Genomic DNA, 17,245 nt, shown 5'->3' with positions numbered 1-17,245 from the left:
ACTTAATTAATCCACTAATAAGTCAGAATTGCAAACTAAACTAAATAACTAAAAATATGAACTAAAAATGCAAAATGCAAAAATAGAGTAAAAATACATAAAAGCAGCAATGTATAAGTACTCAGAAAAAAAAAAAGAAAAATACAGAAAAATATCCAAAATAAAAGAAAGAGATGTAGTGGTTCACCAAAATAAAACGCCAGAGATGGCGACCTCCCCACACTTAAAATGAAGCATCGTCCCTGATGCTCAGTCAAGCCGGGTGTGAAGGGGTGTCATCACTGGTAGGGATGGTAGCTGGAGGCTCTGTGGTGGTGGTGGGCTGAGAGTCTGGCTGCTGTAGAGGCGGTGCTGACTGAATCGAGATCTCCGGATCTGCAGCCTCGATCTGATGTGGAACCTTCTGATGTGGTGTAGCCTGCTCTGTGTCTGCCTGCTGATGGGTCTCCTCCTGGAAGTGAGTCTCCTCCTCATGCTCATCCTCCTCCTCCTCAAATGGCTCTGATGGTGTGTCGGGCTCGGAGGGGATGTCACCACCCTGTCTGATCATCAGCTTCAGATGCGAATAGCGTCGCTGGCTGCGACGCTCCAATCTCTCATACCGGCGCCAGTTACAGCACTCCATCTGGTCAAGCTGTCGAAATAGGCGGTGCACGAGGCGGTATACGGGTTCAGAGGCCGGTGGAGGTGCAGTGGTGGCAGCAGGGGCAGTAGGGGCAGCCGTGGATGAAGAGGGTCCAGCAGATGGTGGGGCTGTCTCATCAGTAGCAGTGAAGGGTGGTGGTCTGTAGCCCAAAGCTAGGAAGTTCCTGCTATGAGGAATGATCTTCCTGCAGTCCGCTACTGGTGGTCTCTCATCGGCATCCTCCCATGGCACGTCAGCTCGATGGCCTAGCTGTGTAACCAGATACGGGAAAGGGAGGGTGCCTCGGACGTGGACCCTGGCCATATAATGCCGGATAAAGCGTGGTAGATAAAGGTCCTTACCCTCCAGCACACACCATAGGAGGGTGATCATAGCAGCTGGGATCTCCGTCTCATGAGTACTTGGCATGACATAATTGCTCAAGATCTGGTGCCATAACCGAGCCTCATCATTTAAGTACGCCCTCTTGATCCCTCTAGGCATGGTGGTGTCCTGACCCATCTCCCAAGGAACAGTCGGGTCGAGAGCTATCCGTGCCTTTACAGCATCCCAATCAAACTGCATCAGGCGCATGTCCTCCTCAGCCTTTGAATAACCATCAGGCTGATCGGACTTGGCTGGGAGCTGGAGAATGTCCTCTATGGCCTCCTCAGTGACCAGAATCTGCTTTCCTCTCAAGTTTACTGCATCTAGGGTGGTGATGTAGTAGTTGCAGTAGAATTCCCGGACCCAAGATGCATTGACCTCTGTCAGTGTTCTCTCCAAAAAGAACCAGCCTCTTTGCTGGATTTGCTCAGTGGTGTACTGCTGGAGTGCTTCTGGAATCTTCAGAGTTCTCTCCATGTATAGATTCCTGGAGTTTGCAAATAACGGATACTTCAGCTCACAGTATCAGTTTGCAAATTTTATTGAATCATTTGCAAGGAGTAGCTGGTCAGCTTTTTCCTGCTGTGTAAAGTTCTTCTCCCGCCATGAGGAATCATGCATGAGGGAAATGATGGACTGGGAGGAATCTCCTCTCTTGCGCTTGCCAGTAGCCTTACCTTTTCCCTTTCTTTGTGAGGCGGACATCCTGAAAAATGGGAAACCAGGATATGGATAAAAATAGGGAAGCAAATAGGCAATTAAATAAAGAAAACTCAAAGCGGCAAAGGAGAATTAGAATGAGGTAAATGAGTCAAGTAAATGTGCATTAAGGATTGTATAGTAGTTTAAAATTTGGAAAGGAAGGATTTACAATCCAAAATGTATCAGAATTCAAGTTAAATAGAAAAATTGTCATTATGCCATGGTTAGAAAGTTAGAGGAAAGTGAAAAAAATCAGAAAAGAGATTTTGAAAAGGTTAGTAATGTTAGAATTTGAAAAAGAAGTTATTAAATTAAAATTAGTGAGTCAGTAAAATGTGGGTTAAGGTAAGTGGCATAAAGAAAATATTCCATATAACAAGGATTCACAATTATGATTAGAATTAACTCACAACCTAACAAAGAAAACAGGGTGATGTTGATTCTAATAGATATAAAGAAAGCAAGAACTGGAATCAGAATATCACAAATGCAGCTTATAAACCAGGAAATCAAAGAGGATAAGAAAGTCTGCCATAGCAGTCATGAAGTGGTTTGGGTAAAGCAGAGGACAACAGAGTTCAGATTGTCAAACCAAAACATGAATGAAAACAATTTACAAAAAATTTGGGCAGCATTCTGGCTAAAATTGGATTATCCCGGAAAATAAACAGCAAACAAGGCAGTTCATATGAATTAAAAAACTTTCTGCAGTTATCTATAATTAATAGAAACATGAAAATTTAGAGTAACAAGCAGCAAATGCAGGAAATCACAGCATATGAACAAGGTCACAGGAACAGCAGAATTGCAGTTTTGATAAAACAGAAGCATGAACAGTGCAAGTAAACAGACCTAGATCCACTAACCACAGCCTAAGCTACCTAACAACCTAAAAATCCACTACAGCATGCATATCTATCTATCCTAATTATAAACAGAAAAAAATTGTAAAATAACTGCGAAGGACAGAAAAGCGGCGTTCATCGGAACCTGGTAGGCGTGAGGAGTAGAACGGGGTAAGAAAGCGGCTGGGTGGTGGCTGCGGCGGCGTCCGGCGCGGTGGAGGGGTACAGTGGCACGGTGGCGGCTGAAGGGGCAGTGGAGAAGGGGGTAATGGGGATAGGGTTTAGGGTAATTGATAGAGGAAGGGAGGGGGGTTGCGTGTGGGTGGCGGAGGGATCGCGTGGGGGACGCGGTCGCGTGGTGGGGGTGATAATGGGGGTGACGCGATCGCGTGGGTTGCGCGATCGCATGAGAGGGGTGGAAGAGGGGATGACGCGATCGCGTGGGCCGCGTGATCGCGTCGCTGGATATTGTGCTAAACGCACGACTCCAGTACCGTTTCAGCGCAACTCTCTGTCTCGTCCTAGGGTGTTGTGCAATCCATGCGACGCGATCGCGTCGCTCACGCGGTCGCGTGGGATTGGTTTTGTGCAAGTGACGCGATCGCATGGGGCATGCGATCGCGTGGACCAATTTATGCAAAACGCACAAGGGCCGCACGATTCCAGCCTAACTTTCTGGACGTTGGATTTTTTACACCGATCTCCAAGGCACGCGGCCGCGTGGATGATGCGGTCGCGTGGATAGTGTATTCGCAGTATGACGCGATCGCATGGGGCATGCGATCGCGTCGTGCATCCCCTTTTTTTTATTATTATGAATGCAGGATGCAGTATGCAGAATGCAATGATTAATATGAATGCTATGCATGATTCCAGGTTCAATAAAATGAAATAAAATTCGAAAACAAACAAAACTAAATAAAATTAAAATTGCAAAAGGAACGATCATATCATGGTGGGTTGTCTCCCACCTAGCACTTTTAGTTAAAGTCCTTAAGTTGGACATTGGAGGAGCTTCCTGCTATGGCGGCTTATGTTTAAATTCATCCAAAAATCTCCACCAGTGCTTGGAATGCCAATAGCCTCTGGGGTCCCATACTAGGCATGTAAAGCTTCTGAGCAGCTTCAGACAAATTTTCAGGCCCCCGGGGTGACGAATGTCAGAATAAACTCCAGGATCCCAAGCCTTGCTTTTAAATCCGCCTCCGTCTTGATCTACATGTTTCCATCCGGACGGTTTAAAGAGTAGAATCTCACCATGGTGACCAAACGTTCTCCGTGATCCATGCAATGGAGCATGATACCAATCCATGTACTTCGAGGTGAAGCGTGGAACCTTATTGAACCTTGTGCACCAACTCTGAGTACGAGCCATTTTCCTCTTACTCTTAAAGCCGCAAAGAGCTCTAAGCTGGCCATCTGTTTCAAGTAAACCATATTCAAGTGAATAAGTAAAGTTATAGGTTAAGGATTGTACCCACTTAAAGCTTGTATTAGGTGGTAATGGCCTTGGGATAGGTGTTTCTGGTGGTTCTGTAAGTTCTACTCCCTTGTGCTCTTCTGTGAATTCCTCCACTTCCTTGCAAGGTTCTACAATTGTATCTGTGTCCTGGTCAAAGTCTTCTATGTCTTCCTCATCACTTGAGTCATAGATTGGAGGTTGAGAGAAATCTACCTCCGCATCATCTTCGTATTCACTTGGGGAAGATTCTTCGATCTCAGAGAATTCACTTGCGGATGCGAGTTCATTACTAAGAGAATTTGACTTGTGACTATCATCATCAAGGGAATTTGTGTCCTGGGTCATTCCGTCTGATTCTTCATAAACAACTTGCTTTGGAGATTGTACAATATCCTCCTTAGCATCAACTGTAGCGTCCTTGACGGAGTTCTCCTCAGTTCTGGATTCCCATGGAGGTTCAGCATCTCCTAGATCTTCAACCAACTCTTCTTCCTGAACAATGACAGCTTCTTCTACCTGTTCTAGTACGAATTCATTCTCTGTCTTGTTCACTGGAGTTTCTGGTATCTCCTTCATGCTACGCTCTTCATTAGATTTTTCACATGGGGCTGTGGCTGATCCTTGTGTATTTGAGCGCCTAGAAACCCATTGAATTACTACTTGCTCCAGTTGTCGAATGGTTGTTTGAAATTTATTTACTGTTTCCTTTAGGCGAACCTCTGCTTCTCGGGTTGCCGGACTTGGACATGATACAAAGGAAAGTGGTGGTGACTGGGAGTGATTGGATTGGTACTGGGGTAAGGAAGGATCATATAGTGGCGAATGGTAAAGAGAAGCTTGTGAGTGAAAAAATTGATGTGGCGCAGAAGTTGGTGAATTAAAAATTATTAAAATAGTTACGTTGCAAGTATAGTTCTTAACTCACCGAAAATCTACCTATCAATTTAGAAATATGTCACAGAGAGTTTAAATTAAAAATTACTGGGAGTTTAAGTCCCAGGTCGTCTCCCAACGAGTTGCAGAAAAGTGTGCTATTTTATTAATCAGATGTTCCAAGAAGTTGAGTTAAGTAGGTGGAAAATTAAATTGAGAAAATTCAAATAATATGAATAGAAGCCTTGATTGGGAGTTGATTAGTTTGAATCTCTATCATTGATGGGATGATTTCAAGATTAATTTATAATTAATGGTTGTTCTGTTTAGTTATCCTTTACTAGATAAGGGAAAGTCAAATAAGTTGGAATGCTAGATCTGTTCACGAGTCGCAACCCACTTAGTTTAAAGGGATTGGTGTTAGTGATTAGATAACAATCCAACAGTTAACCCAATTACAATTTTTCTTTCAATCCTTCCAACTCAAGAGTTCCTTTCAATCAGAAAACTAGATCTAAAACTGTAAACTGTGTAGAATGAATGTTCTTCTTCGTTTCTGCATATTCTCTGGCTCTAGTCTGCTGTTCCAGGCCGAAAACTGGGTCGAAATAAGGTCCAAAATCGCCCCCAGCGAAGTCTGCAGATTATGCAGATCGCACATGTCACGCGATCGCGTCATCCATGCGGACGCGTCATTCGCGCTTTTCCTTGCCACGCGTTCGCGTCGTCCACGCTACCGCGTCGCCTGAGCTTTTCCAATCCGCGCGGCCGCGTAAGCCATGCGGCCGCGTCACTGCGATTTGCTCTCCTTCGCGCGGTCGCGTGAGCCATGCGACCGCGTCACTTCTCGCTGGTTATCTCCTTAAATTCTTGTGTTCCTTCCATTTTTGCTAGCTTCCTTTCCAATCTCCAACTCATTCATGCCCTATAAAGTCTGAAACATTCAACACACAGATCACGGCATCGAATGGAATAAAGGAGAATTAAAAATATATAATTAAAGTCTCTAGGAAGGAATTATAATTTCATGCTAATTTAATGAATAAGTGGGTAATGATCATGATAAAACCACACAATTAAACACAATATAAACCATAAATAGTGGTTTATCAATAATTCATGGAGAAGAATTTTATGGTATGCAAAGAGTTGCAAAGAGATTTTCTCAATTTATCTTATTCATATCATATGACCTTCAATATAAATTGTAAATATTCGATAACTAGTTGCTTTGAGCGAGAAATTCATCAATAAGTTGTTGTGGGTCGAAAAAATTTCCAAAACAATTAATCATTATATCCTCGGATCATATAATTGATTCCGTCAATGGATATATATTTCTGAACTTTTCAATTTACATACAATCAAATGTTATATGCATGTCATGAAAAATATTTCTCAAGCAGAAAAATATCTTCCACACAAATATCTTGATTGAATGACTCTTACCACTCAATTATTTTTTGAATAAGTGCCGACATAATAACTCGACTAAGCTTGGGGGTTCACCATATCATTATTCACTTATCTTTTAACCGAGTTATAACTCATTTTATTTTCTAAGCTTATCTTGGATCATATGATCGGCAGACAAAGCTTGGGAACTGTGATCCGTAACCTTATACCTCGGTCTTTATTGTCCATTATGAGTCATAAATCAACTTTATTTGCCTTCATTCTAAGTTTGTAACGGACGATCTTAATAACCATTATTCTGACTTAATGACTAACGGTCATAACATCAACTCTATTCATCAACCCTATACCTATAAAGGCATCAATCTCTATATCTCAAAAGACACCGCATGATAAGTTATATTTCATGTCTAATATTCTATATTCATAAAGTTATTAGATACTTTTTAAATACTTACTGACTTAAGTGTCGGAGTGCCTAGGTACCCACCATTTGTATTCTTCTTGTCGAAATATATGTCCTTTGAAGACAAAAAGATAAGTTCAATTTCCTCTAAAACAAGATATACCTCGAAAGTTCATCCACATAAAAATATTATTATATTTTAAAATGCCATATTTATGTCATTTAAATCAAATACTTATTTTCAATATATAAGCTGCATATCAGTACACTATTATAATAATCATACTCATGTTACATTTAATATATAATTTCACAACTATTTAAATAAATTTATAATTTCTAAAGGCATAAAAAAATTATAATTTCTATATTTACAAACTTTAAAAGTCTTTGTAATTATAAATATCTAATAAACATCATTATAAACCAAGTTTTTCATCCAAAACATAATTACAAATATTGTCTCCAACGCAAAATAAACATAATCTAAAACATAATTATAAATATTATCTCCAAAACAAAATAAATATAATCCAAAACACTCAATTTTTATGTTCATTCTCTTATAAGTTAGGTTGAAAAAAGTTAGATTTTGGCAAAAAAATTACAAAAATATCCCCTTATCAAAAAAACACTACGTTCGACGGAGAAGTCCGCCCCACCCCACTAAAACTCACAATTTAAAATAAATTTTTACTATTTGACGGTCCCAATTTTCTAACCTAATTCGCTTTATTTTTGCAGGATACACAGACCAGTCCGATAGATTTAGACCAGCTCGTCACCCGTAACGTTAAGTCCGTAACCCAATAACCCAATAATTCAATACTACCTCGACTACGTACGAAATTTTTCTTTCCCCATGTATCCCTACAGCAATAATAAATTATTAAACCCTTGTTCAACCCAACGTGGTTCCTAGTAATTCAAGCGTGCCTCTTGGACTTGAGATCTGGTTTTATTACTTTTCTTTCGTCAGATTTGGTTCTGCGTTTGGTGTCGTCTCCGATCAGGCTTCTCTTTTCTGGGTGTCACTCATATTCTTTTGCAAGGCCTCGTGCTCGCTGTCGTCGTCGTCTTCGGTGAGGTTCTTCGCTGGTCCTGTTTGTTTGTTTATTTGTTCGTCTTCTCCCGTTTGAGTCTGAAGCTGTTCTTGATGTTCGGTGGTGTTCTATCAGATCTGTTATTCTTTATCCCTTACCTTGCATTTGATGTCTGCTTTTAGACCTATTTTTGAGTTTTTCTAGAGATGGATGTTTCAAATGACTGTGATAATGGTTCAGATTTCATTCTCTTTCTTATTTAATCTAATCAATTCTAGAATATTTTGATAGATGATTATGAGAAACTGGTTTTGGTTCAATTGAATGAATACATATTTCATCTCTGGTTGGAGATGCAATGAACCTATTTTGCAGACACCTTTCTTTATCGCTTATCTTTTAACCAAAAAGTCCAATAGCATTAGTAGTGAATATTTTAAAGTCCTTTGCACAAAGCCAAGCTAATTATTTCAGTTGTGGAAACTTAACTCTTATTAACGGGGCACCTTGGGTGACAGATCCAGAAGATGCACCGTAAACTTGACAATGGCATCTTAGCTGCTCAACTCCATTCGAGAAAGAAGGTATGTTGAAACTTGGAAGCTCCACAAATAAAATTAGCGTTGTGTTTTTGTTAAAGCATAACAGATAGTAGCACTACATGTTTGATAATATAATAGTATGATGAATATTTGATGAAGGCAATATCTGGTTCCACTTTTATGCTTCGATCTTTGTAAATAGGCAGAACAATTAGACCATTAATTAACCCCGAACACCTCTGACACTTTGACGCGTGCACAGATCTGGAGCAGGGGTTTAGCGTTGGGAGTGTTGGTGTTTGCTCTCGTCTTCGTATCTGTCTCTGCAGATGATGTTGTTGTGCTCACCGAAGATAACTTTGAGAAGGAGGTTGGTCAGGACAGAGGAGCACTCGTTGAGTTCTACGCTCCTTGGTAATAAAATAAAATAATCACCAATCCATTTTTGGTTCCTTTGTTGATTCAATTTTTACCTTATCTAGGGTTTAGTTCAGTATACAGTTCGAATAGAATGTGTTATTGTCCTTTATCTCTTTGATTTTGTAGATTAATAGATGTTTAACTTTATATTCTTTGATTTGATTCCTTTAATATAAGTTATTAGATGATAAGATCTCTGTATAATTGACACTAGAGAGAGTGAGGGTACCAACGAGACTTTTTTTGTGCCAACCGAAGGTTCTGAGTTCGTTATATATATATAGAAAGTTGCCAGGTTTTCACTCTGTCGGGTGATTCATCGTGTCAATTTTTTTTTTTTTGCGATCCAGCAAAGATAAGATGCACATTTTTTTTCTAATTCTCAATCTGTGTTTCTCATACCATTTTTTGTTACCATAGGTGTGGGCACTGTAAAAAGCTTGCCCCTGAATATGAAAAGCTCGGTTCCAGCTTCAAGAAAGCCAAATCTGTTTTAATTGGCAAGGTAAGCAAGCACAAGTGGTGTTTATCACTTTCTCAGTTTCTCTATATTCAACACCTTTCAAATATGATTCATTTTGCAATGTGTGTTGAGCTTCCAGTGTTCTTATGTATTTATGGTTCAATGCCAAGTTTTAGTTAACTAGGATGGTAGAAAGATTTTCTTGTTTTTGGGATAATCTATCATTTTGATTTTTTAGTTTTTATTCTTAAATTAGCATTTAGCACATATTCTCTTATATAATGAAATACTTTCCTTCCCTTCACTTTCTCGTACATCTTCAAAATGATATCCCTTCCTTTTTCTTCTCTGGTATTAAACAAATATGGTTGTTATAATGAAGTAATCATAAACTGAGGAAGTGAAAGAGAGGGGACAGACTGTGAAAAGTAATAAGACTTGGTTCACATTCCATATAATGCTTGCCCTTGTATGCTTTATGGTTTCTTGTTGACCTTTGTCATTGATAAATTGAAAAGGCTTACTTTTTAACGTGTTGCAGGTGGACTGTGATGAACACAAGAGTGTTTGCAGCAAATATGGTGTCTCTGGGTACCCAACAATTCAGTGGTTCCCAAAGGGATCTTTGGAACCCAAAAAGTGAGGAGACATTGCCCATTCAAAACATATATTGATACTATATTTTATCTCATTTCATGGTTACCTGTTTTGTCAAAGCTGTCATTCCTTCATGCTTAATACCTGAATTTTAAATATATCTGTAGGTACGAGGGGCCACGCACTGCAGAATCACTTGCTGAGTTTGTCAATACAGAAGGAGGTACTGTTTGAAATACACAGTTGGATCTAACCAACTGTGGAGAGAATTTTCCTCTCCTGAACTAACAAACTGAACAGAATTTTCTCACTAACTAGAACTAACTAATCCCTAGTATTTATTGGCAGCAGTTAAGCCTAGAACTACTGCTGCTAACCTGCTATACTAGCTTAATAGAGCTAACCAGCAGCCAACCAGCAACAATTATGAATTAAGTAGTGAAAATTCAGCTTATCTACTCCTTACCTCTCCTCCTATAAACCAATCCAAACCTGTTCCTATCAGTAGCTTCCTGAATAGGTCATATGTGATATGTGGAATCAAATATCTTACACCATTGGTCATGTCACATAGTAAAACATAGTCTGCACTCTGCACACCTCATCTAGTTATTTTAGCTTTACTAGTGATGAGGTGGAGCGTCAGCCCAATTTTTAGTTATCTTTAACTTATACCTTATTCTCTTTTAATGTTATTTTTTTCATCCTTGCACGTATAGTGGTACTTTCTGACAAGGGATTTTGTTTACAGGAACCAATGTGAAGATTGCTGCAACTCCCTCCAATGTTGTCGTGCTCACAGCTGAGAATTTTAACGACATTGTTCTGGATGAAACTAAGGATGTATTGGTTGAGTTTTATGCACCATGGTACTTGGCTGTAATTTTATATTGTTATTGTGCTAACTTTTTATCTTAGTTACTTTTTCTTTTGTTGTTGTTTTTCTTAAGTGAGGTGTGGACACTGTAAAAACCTTGCTCCTGTAAGTAAATATCTTATTTTACCTTGTTATCAATTTAATGTTGGGTTAAATAATATGAAGTTTCACTATTTTTATTCCACCTGTAGACTTATGAGAAAGTTGCCACAGCGTTTAAACTTGAGGAAGATGTAGTGATTGCGAATCTCGATGCTGATAAATACAGGGATCTTGCTGAAAAGTACGTTTTAACCACCCGATCTATTTTGTTAAGAAAACTAGTGTTCGATAGGCATAAATCTTTCTGAATATTCCAACCGAAGAAGGGAGTTATTTTAAGATGAAGGCACATGTTGAAAGGCTTCATTGTTTGTCTTTGTTTTTTTTTCAAGTCATGGTGCAGTTTTACCTCTAGTATGATGTCATGGGTTATATTTCTCAGCTCATGTGCTCACTTCAGTATATTATAAATGAAGTGAAACAGATGATTAAAGTCTGATAAAACATGAGCAACAAAGGTGGTGAAGATCATAGGCCCGGAAGATCACAATATGATAAATAATTTGGATCTGCTGGAATCTTTGTGCAGGTATGATGTGAGTGGGTTTCCTACATTGAAGTTCTTTCCAAAGACCAACAAAGCTGGACAAGATTATGAAGGTGGGAGGGACTTGGATGACTTTGTGACATTTATCAATGAGAAATGTGGTACAAGTCGTGATGGGAAAGGGCAGCTTACATCAAAAGTGAGTAATATGCTATTTAAGAGGGGACAAACAAGAACTTTTTTTCTCCTTGTGGTGGTGGTTTCGGAGTTTATGTTCTGCATTTTGTTCATATATTTGATACTTTTTTGTAGGCTGGTATTGTTGAAAGCTTGGATGCCTTGGTAAAGGAGTTTGTTGCTGCCGGTGATGAAGATAAAAAGGCTGTATTTTCCCGCATTGAAGAGGAAGTTGATAAGCTCCAGGGTTCTGCTTCAAGGTAACATCACCATTATGTAGTTGCCGTAATTGAATTGCTTCTATGTTGGCGTCGCTGTGCTTTTTCTTGTTAACGGCCAAAAGTTTAAGAGGAAGCAGTTAGGGCAGAGATGCCTAATTCTAATGGTTTTCTTGTTCAGATAGTTGTTAACCTGGATGCAATAATATAACTCTGTTTCACTAGGTACGGAAAGATGTACGTGAAGGCTGCAAAGAAATTTACTGAGAAAGGTTCTGATTATGCCAAGAATGAAATCCAGCGCCTAGAGCGCATTCTTGAGAAGGTAATATTCTCAGTTAAAATAACCAAGGTTTAACTTATTTTTATTGCTTTATTTTGAACTATTTTGTAGAAAAAAAGGGGACATTGAAGGAAAAAGTTTATATCTGTCAAGAAATCATTTCATAAATTATAAGCAGTTTTTATAAGAACTTGTTTTTGTCAAGGAATATTGAGGAAGAAGTCACATCATAAAAATACCTTTTAACCTTAAAATGAAGGCTTCTTATTCACAAGGTTGTCGGGGATGTGTCGAGAAAACATCTGTCCTATAGTTATCCGTTTGGGTCATTATTTTGATTTGGGCCTGCATCTGTCTTGTTCCCCCTTCTTCTATTGGTTCTCTTCTCTCGGATGATCCCACTGCCATAGTTGTTTTTTTCCCTTTATCAACCCAAAAAAAAAAAAAAAACTAAATCAAGAAAAATAAAATTAGACATAATTCTGAAGCAAATTTACATTTTTTGTACTCAATGGTCCATGTTTGATTGATGCAGGCTGTTAGCCCGTCAAAGGCTGATGAGTTGACACTTAAGAAGAATATCTTGTCAGCATTTGCATAAACTTAGAGGAACATTTGTTAGCCATCTATCCTCCAAGATAGCATTCCGACCCCAGCATTTTGAGATGCCAAAACAGCAGGAAGATTTCAGCATGGAGACTTCTTGTGACTCTTTGGCCTTGTATAATGAATGCATAGATATTTTGGGGGAAGATATGTTGTCTCTCTCGTCCCCATCTCTATAGTTTGACCCGAGGGATTTTTGAAACATGATGACATTTACCATTATGTTTGATGACACTCACTTTTACGTGATAATTGCTATGGGGGAATGGCAACCATAACTGAGTACCTAGAAATGGATTAATTTGATGACATTTCTACCGTTTAGATTTAGGTTTAGTGATAATCGTCAAAAAAAAAAAAGTGATGATATAATCCATTTAGATTATCGACTAAATTCCTATTTTGATTTTTGAGATTTACGCGATTATTTATTTTGATTTCCGAAATTCAAAATTACACATAGTAGTATATTTTGATTCCCGAAATTCAAAATTACACATAGTAGTATTTCAGATATAGTTTCGGGCACCATTTTAGTCCCTAGGTTCCATTTTAGTCCCTAGGTTCTTTTCGACGCTGAGTTGGTTAATGAAATGCTTAGGGGGCAAAATATTGACATGCTAGGAGCTGTAACAGCTAGGTGACATAACAAGATTTGATTTAGGATCCAATTTGGTCTCTGAAATCTTAATTTATGCACATTATTAATGTTGTTCTCGGGCAAAATATTGACATGCTAGGAGCTGTAACAGCTAGGTGACATAACAAGATTTGATTTAGGATCCAATTTGGTCTCTGAAATCTTAATTTATGCACATTATTAATGTTGTTCTCTTCCTTTTTTGCTGCTTCTTCGTCACTTTTCTCTTTTTATTATTATCATTACTATTACCACCACCGTTGTCATCCTTTCACCACCATTACCTATCATCACCATCACTCTCACCATCCCTTGCACTTCATATCCCTATCTATTGCCAGCACACTTCATAGGTTCACCCCACCTCATGAACCGTCCACCCATTACATAGCCACACTTTCTCACATGCAATCTATTTCCACTGCCTATAATACTAAGAAGAACAACATCAATCACTTATAAACCTATTTTAAAATCAGATTCAACAATAGAAAAAAGGGTTATTTTGGAAAGATGGGGTTTTTTAACGAAGAAGCTTTCGGTAACCTTTGCTCTTGTAAGGATGAGAATTTAAATAAGAGAAAGACAAAACATAGGAAAAAGAAGAGAAGAGAGAATGGAAGGAGGAGGAGTTGGCAGTGGCAAAAAGAGTAGCTGCCGTCGCCAAGAGGTTGAGAGAGATGACCGGTTGCAATCTGACCTAATTACTACTCTAAAGAGAGCGAATTGAGCTTCTAGCTACGGTGCTCCCACATTAAATCATGGTTTCTCTACTAATGGCTATGAACGACAAAGAAGAACAAGGAGAAGAGGAAATTGAAAAAGAAGGAAGAAGGAAGATAAAGAAGAAAGGAACTCAGAACAATAATGGGAATAAATTAGAGTTTCAGATACCACATTGGGTTTAAATACAAATCTTGCTACGTCAACCAGAAAGAAGTTAGGGACCAAAATGATGCCAAAAGGTGTATCTAAGACACCATTATAGATAGTTTTGAATTTTGAAGATCAAAATAGATAATTGCGTGAATCTCAGAGACTAAAATGGAGATTTAGTCTAGTTCATCTCAACAAAAATTCTGAAATTTCAAAATATGATGAATGATTCGGTAGTCTATGCATGTTTTTTTATCTAGGATTTCATGGTATATGAATTATGTCCCAATATAATTGGTTATTTTGAACAAAAAGGTTTTGCTGAATCTCAATTTCTACGGATTTTTTATTTATATAAATTAAATAATTCTATTAATTATCGATTTACATCAATTATAACGTTTTTACCAAAATGCATTGTATCTCATATTTTATATGGAAAAATTTTTAAACATGTATTATGGGTGCACACGTAATACGTAAAAATGAATGTACTTCACGTATTTTGTTTATAGTGTAAATGAAATACGAGTACATATAATTATAAAAAAATTAATTTTTATAGGTATAAAAATATTATTTTTAAAATAATAAAATAGTATTAAAAAATAAATTTTTAATACGTGTTTAAAAATTTTTCCATATTTCGTTTACACGTTCAAATGAAAATCCTTACTAATGGACTAATTGGTCTCATAAGTCAAAATAGTCAATCCATTGGCTCCATCAAACTTTCTCAATACTCTTCCTTGTTCAAATGGGTTATTGTTCACTTATGGTTAGAACGTAACCAAACATTACTCTATACTAATTGTTTGAATTTCAATTAGCATGCATCCATCTCAAATATCCAACAACATTAAATCACTATTAACTATAGTTATTAAAACCAAACTGTTAATTCATCCCTCATATGATCGAGTCATCGGATTACAGATTTAACCGATGAATCACTGATTCACTCGATTAACTGGTCATAACTAAAAAACAAAATAAAATAAAATTATATAAAAAAATTAAAATAATATTTTAAAATTTAAAATATAAGTTTTTATAAACATTAATAATTTAATATCAATTTTAAACATAACTAATTATCTAAAAATAATAATAAATTAGTTTCTATTACAAAATAATTTTTCAATTTAAATCGACAAAGGCAAGTAAAAGATAATACAATCGGTAAATCAAGTGCAAGGGATGATCTCAAAGTCGATATCAATATCTTCATAGGATAAATTTGGAGCTTGATTAACATTTTTCTCATTTTGATTTGCATCCATATCTTCCATAGCATTGTCTCTCGATCCATCATTATCTTAATCAATTTCCTTGTTCAACAACTCTAAAAAACCAAATACAACAGTAACAACTACCAGATTCAACAACAATTCTAATTAAAATTTGCTGAGATTCACCAACAACAACTCTAAAAAACTAACATTCAACAAATAGAAAGAACAGCAACAACTCTAAAATTTGCTCAGGTTCACCGAAATTAACATTGAATCAGAGAAAGAACAGCAACAACAACTCTAAAAACTAAATAAAACAGCAACAACTACATTCAACAACCACCAGATTTACCAAAATCAACATTGAAGTAGAGAAAGAACAGGGTCGAAAACTGGAGCTCACTTGGTTGAGAAGACGACCTCCACCACCACTACCCGAGGGAGCAGATGCTGCTTCACTGGTTTTGACGAAGCGAACGCAGGGGCACGGTGAGAGACTGAGAGAACGATGAGGTGAGAGACCCAGAGAGAGTGACGAGGTGAGAGACCCAGAGACTGAAAGTGACAAACTGACGACTGATGAGGTGAGGAGAGAGACGAGGTGAGGCTGGCTGGGGTTACCAGGGGGGTGGTTCCACTCAAACCAGTGGGTTAGGGTTCATTCAAAGAAGGAGTTTTGGGGGGGAGGTGGGGAGGAGTTAGCTTGGCCTGAAACGACGCTGTTTCAGAAAAAATATTAATAAACACGACCCGGATCGGGTTGGATTAACCGGCCGAGTCATTGGTTTCACATAAAATCCGTCGGATCGAACTGAGTTTTTCCGAGTCTATTATTATATAAACGATTCAACGAGTAGTTCGATTCGATCAAATAATCGAATGACTGGATTTCCAATCAAATCGACCAGATCGAACCGAATTTGATAACTATGCTACTAGCCCAAAAGTCGCAATTATTAAAATAAATACCCTAACCCTTAATTATAGTTACAACTAACACGATTGTGACAATAACTCTCGCATCCAAAATAAAACCAATATTTACCCCTCACATAACACAAATTTAAACATTTTTTCTGGGTATGTCTAAAACGAGCTCAACAATTATGTGCTTATTGAATAAGCCATACTCATATAGACCATTAGATTTTATTAGATGAAAATCAAAGGCTAATATAAAAGAAGAGTATTGATGAACTCTAATAAATATAAAATATCCTAATACATAAATAAATTCTTTAAATGGCAATACTTTAATACACAATACTTTAAACGGCAACAAAATCTTTTATTCTTAAATAATTAAATATAAAATATATGAGTATTTTTTATTTATTAAAATAATATTTTATACTATAACTAATATAAAAATATAAAATAATTAAAATTTTGTTTTATATTATTTTTAATTATTATTTTTTAGTTAATTTAAATAAATTTTATTTAAAAAAAAAAAGAAAACAAAGTCAAACGGGCTAGCATTTTATACCCACTTTAGTTGGCGAGGCGGATCGGTCCATTCCGTTTATGGTGCGGGCCTAGGTGGGACGGGGCGGGCCGGCCCACATTGCCACCCCAAATCTATATACTATCTAGTAATTTTTTCATATATTAAATAATTATAATCATATAATAACATTAAAATAAAAAAAACATATTAAATTTGTTACCGTATAACAATTTAAAATATCATTTCAATATGATTTTTTAATATTATAAAAAAATTTGCATAAAAATTTTGCGAGTTTCGTAAATTTTTTTAATTTAACATGTTTCAAATCTTAGCCCGACCCACCTTTTTAGCGGGTTCGACGGGTCGACTCGACGGACTCGATCCGTTTTGTCACCCCTAATATATATATTAAGAAGATTATCACATATTTTAATACATAAAAGTAGAAATTTTTTGTTCTAAAAAATATAAAATAAATAAATACAAAAAATATTTTTTTTATTCATTAAG

The 17,245-nt window shown here is 37.2% G+C and overlaps 1 protein-coding gene across 2 annotated transcripts; it reads left to right on the top strand.

The window, feature by feature from the left end:
- Positions 7,589–12,861, top strand: LOC107613050 (probable protein disulfide-isomerase A6). Of its 2 annotated transcripts, none has more exons than XM_016314886.2 (13): positions 7,589–7,798; positions 8,278–8,343; positions 8,564–8,715; positions 9,142–9,226; positions 9,726–9,823; positions 9,949–10,004; positions 10,533–10,650; positions 10,736–10,763; positions 10,850–10,941; positions 11,290–11,446; positions 11,560–11,684; positions 11,868–11,967; positions 12,461–12,861. In XM_016314886.2, the coding sequence occupies exons 2-13, from the start codon at positions 8,287–8,289 to the stop codon at positions 12,524–12,526; spliced, it is 1,134 nt and encodes a 377-aa protein (XP_016170372.1). In that variant the 5' UTR covers positions 7,589–7,798; positions 8,278–8,286; the 3' UTR covers positions 12,527–12,861. The 2 variants fall into 2 exon arrangements, with proteins under 2 accessions (XP_016170372.1, XP_016170371.1); XM_016314885.2 differs by having other exon boundaries at positions 7,589–7,803.

Source organism: Arachis ipaensis, chromosome B08, assembly GCF_000816755.2.
Source record: "Arachis ipaensis cultivar K30076 chromosome B08, Araip1.1, whole genome shotgun sequence".
NCBI classification, from domain to species: Eukaryota; Viridiplantae; Streptophyta; class Magnoliopsida; order Fabales; family Fabaceae; genus Arachis; species Arachis ipaensis.
This window is presented reverse-complemented; position numbering and strand designations above follow the sequence as displayed.

Bases quoted from the DNA above. Each gene is read 5' to 3' on its own strand.
- LOC107613050 (XM_016314886.2), top strand. From the start codon at position 8,287: ATGCACCGTAAACTTGACAATGGCATCTTAGCTGCTCAACTCCATTCG. The intron at 9,824-9,948 runs GTGAGGAGACAT...ATATATCTGTAG, and splicing joins GGATCTTTGGAACCCAAAAA to GTACGAGGGGCCACGCACTG. The intron at 11,685-11,867 runs GTAACATCACCA...CTGTTTCACTAG, and splicing joins CTCCAGGGTTCTGCTTCAAG to GTACGGAAAGATGTACGTGA.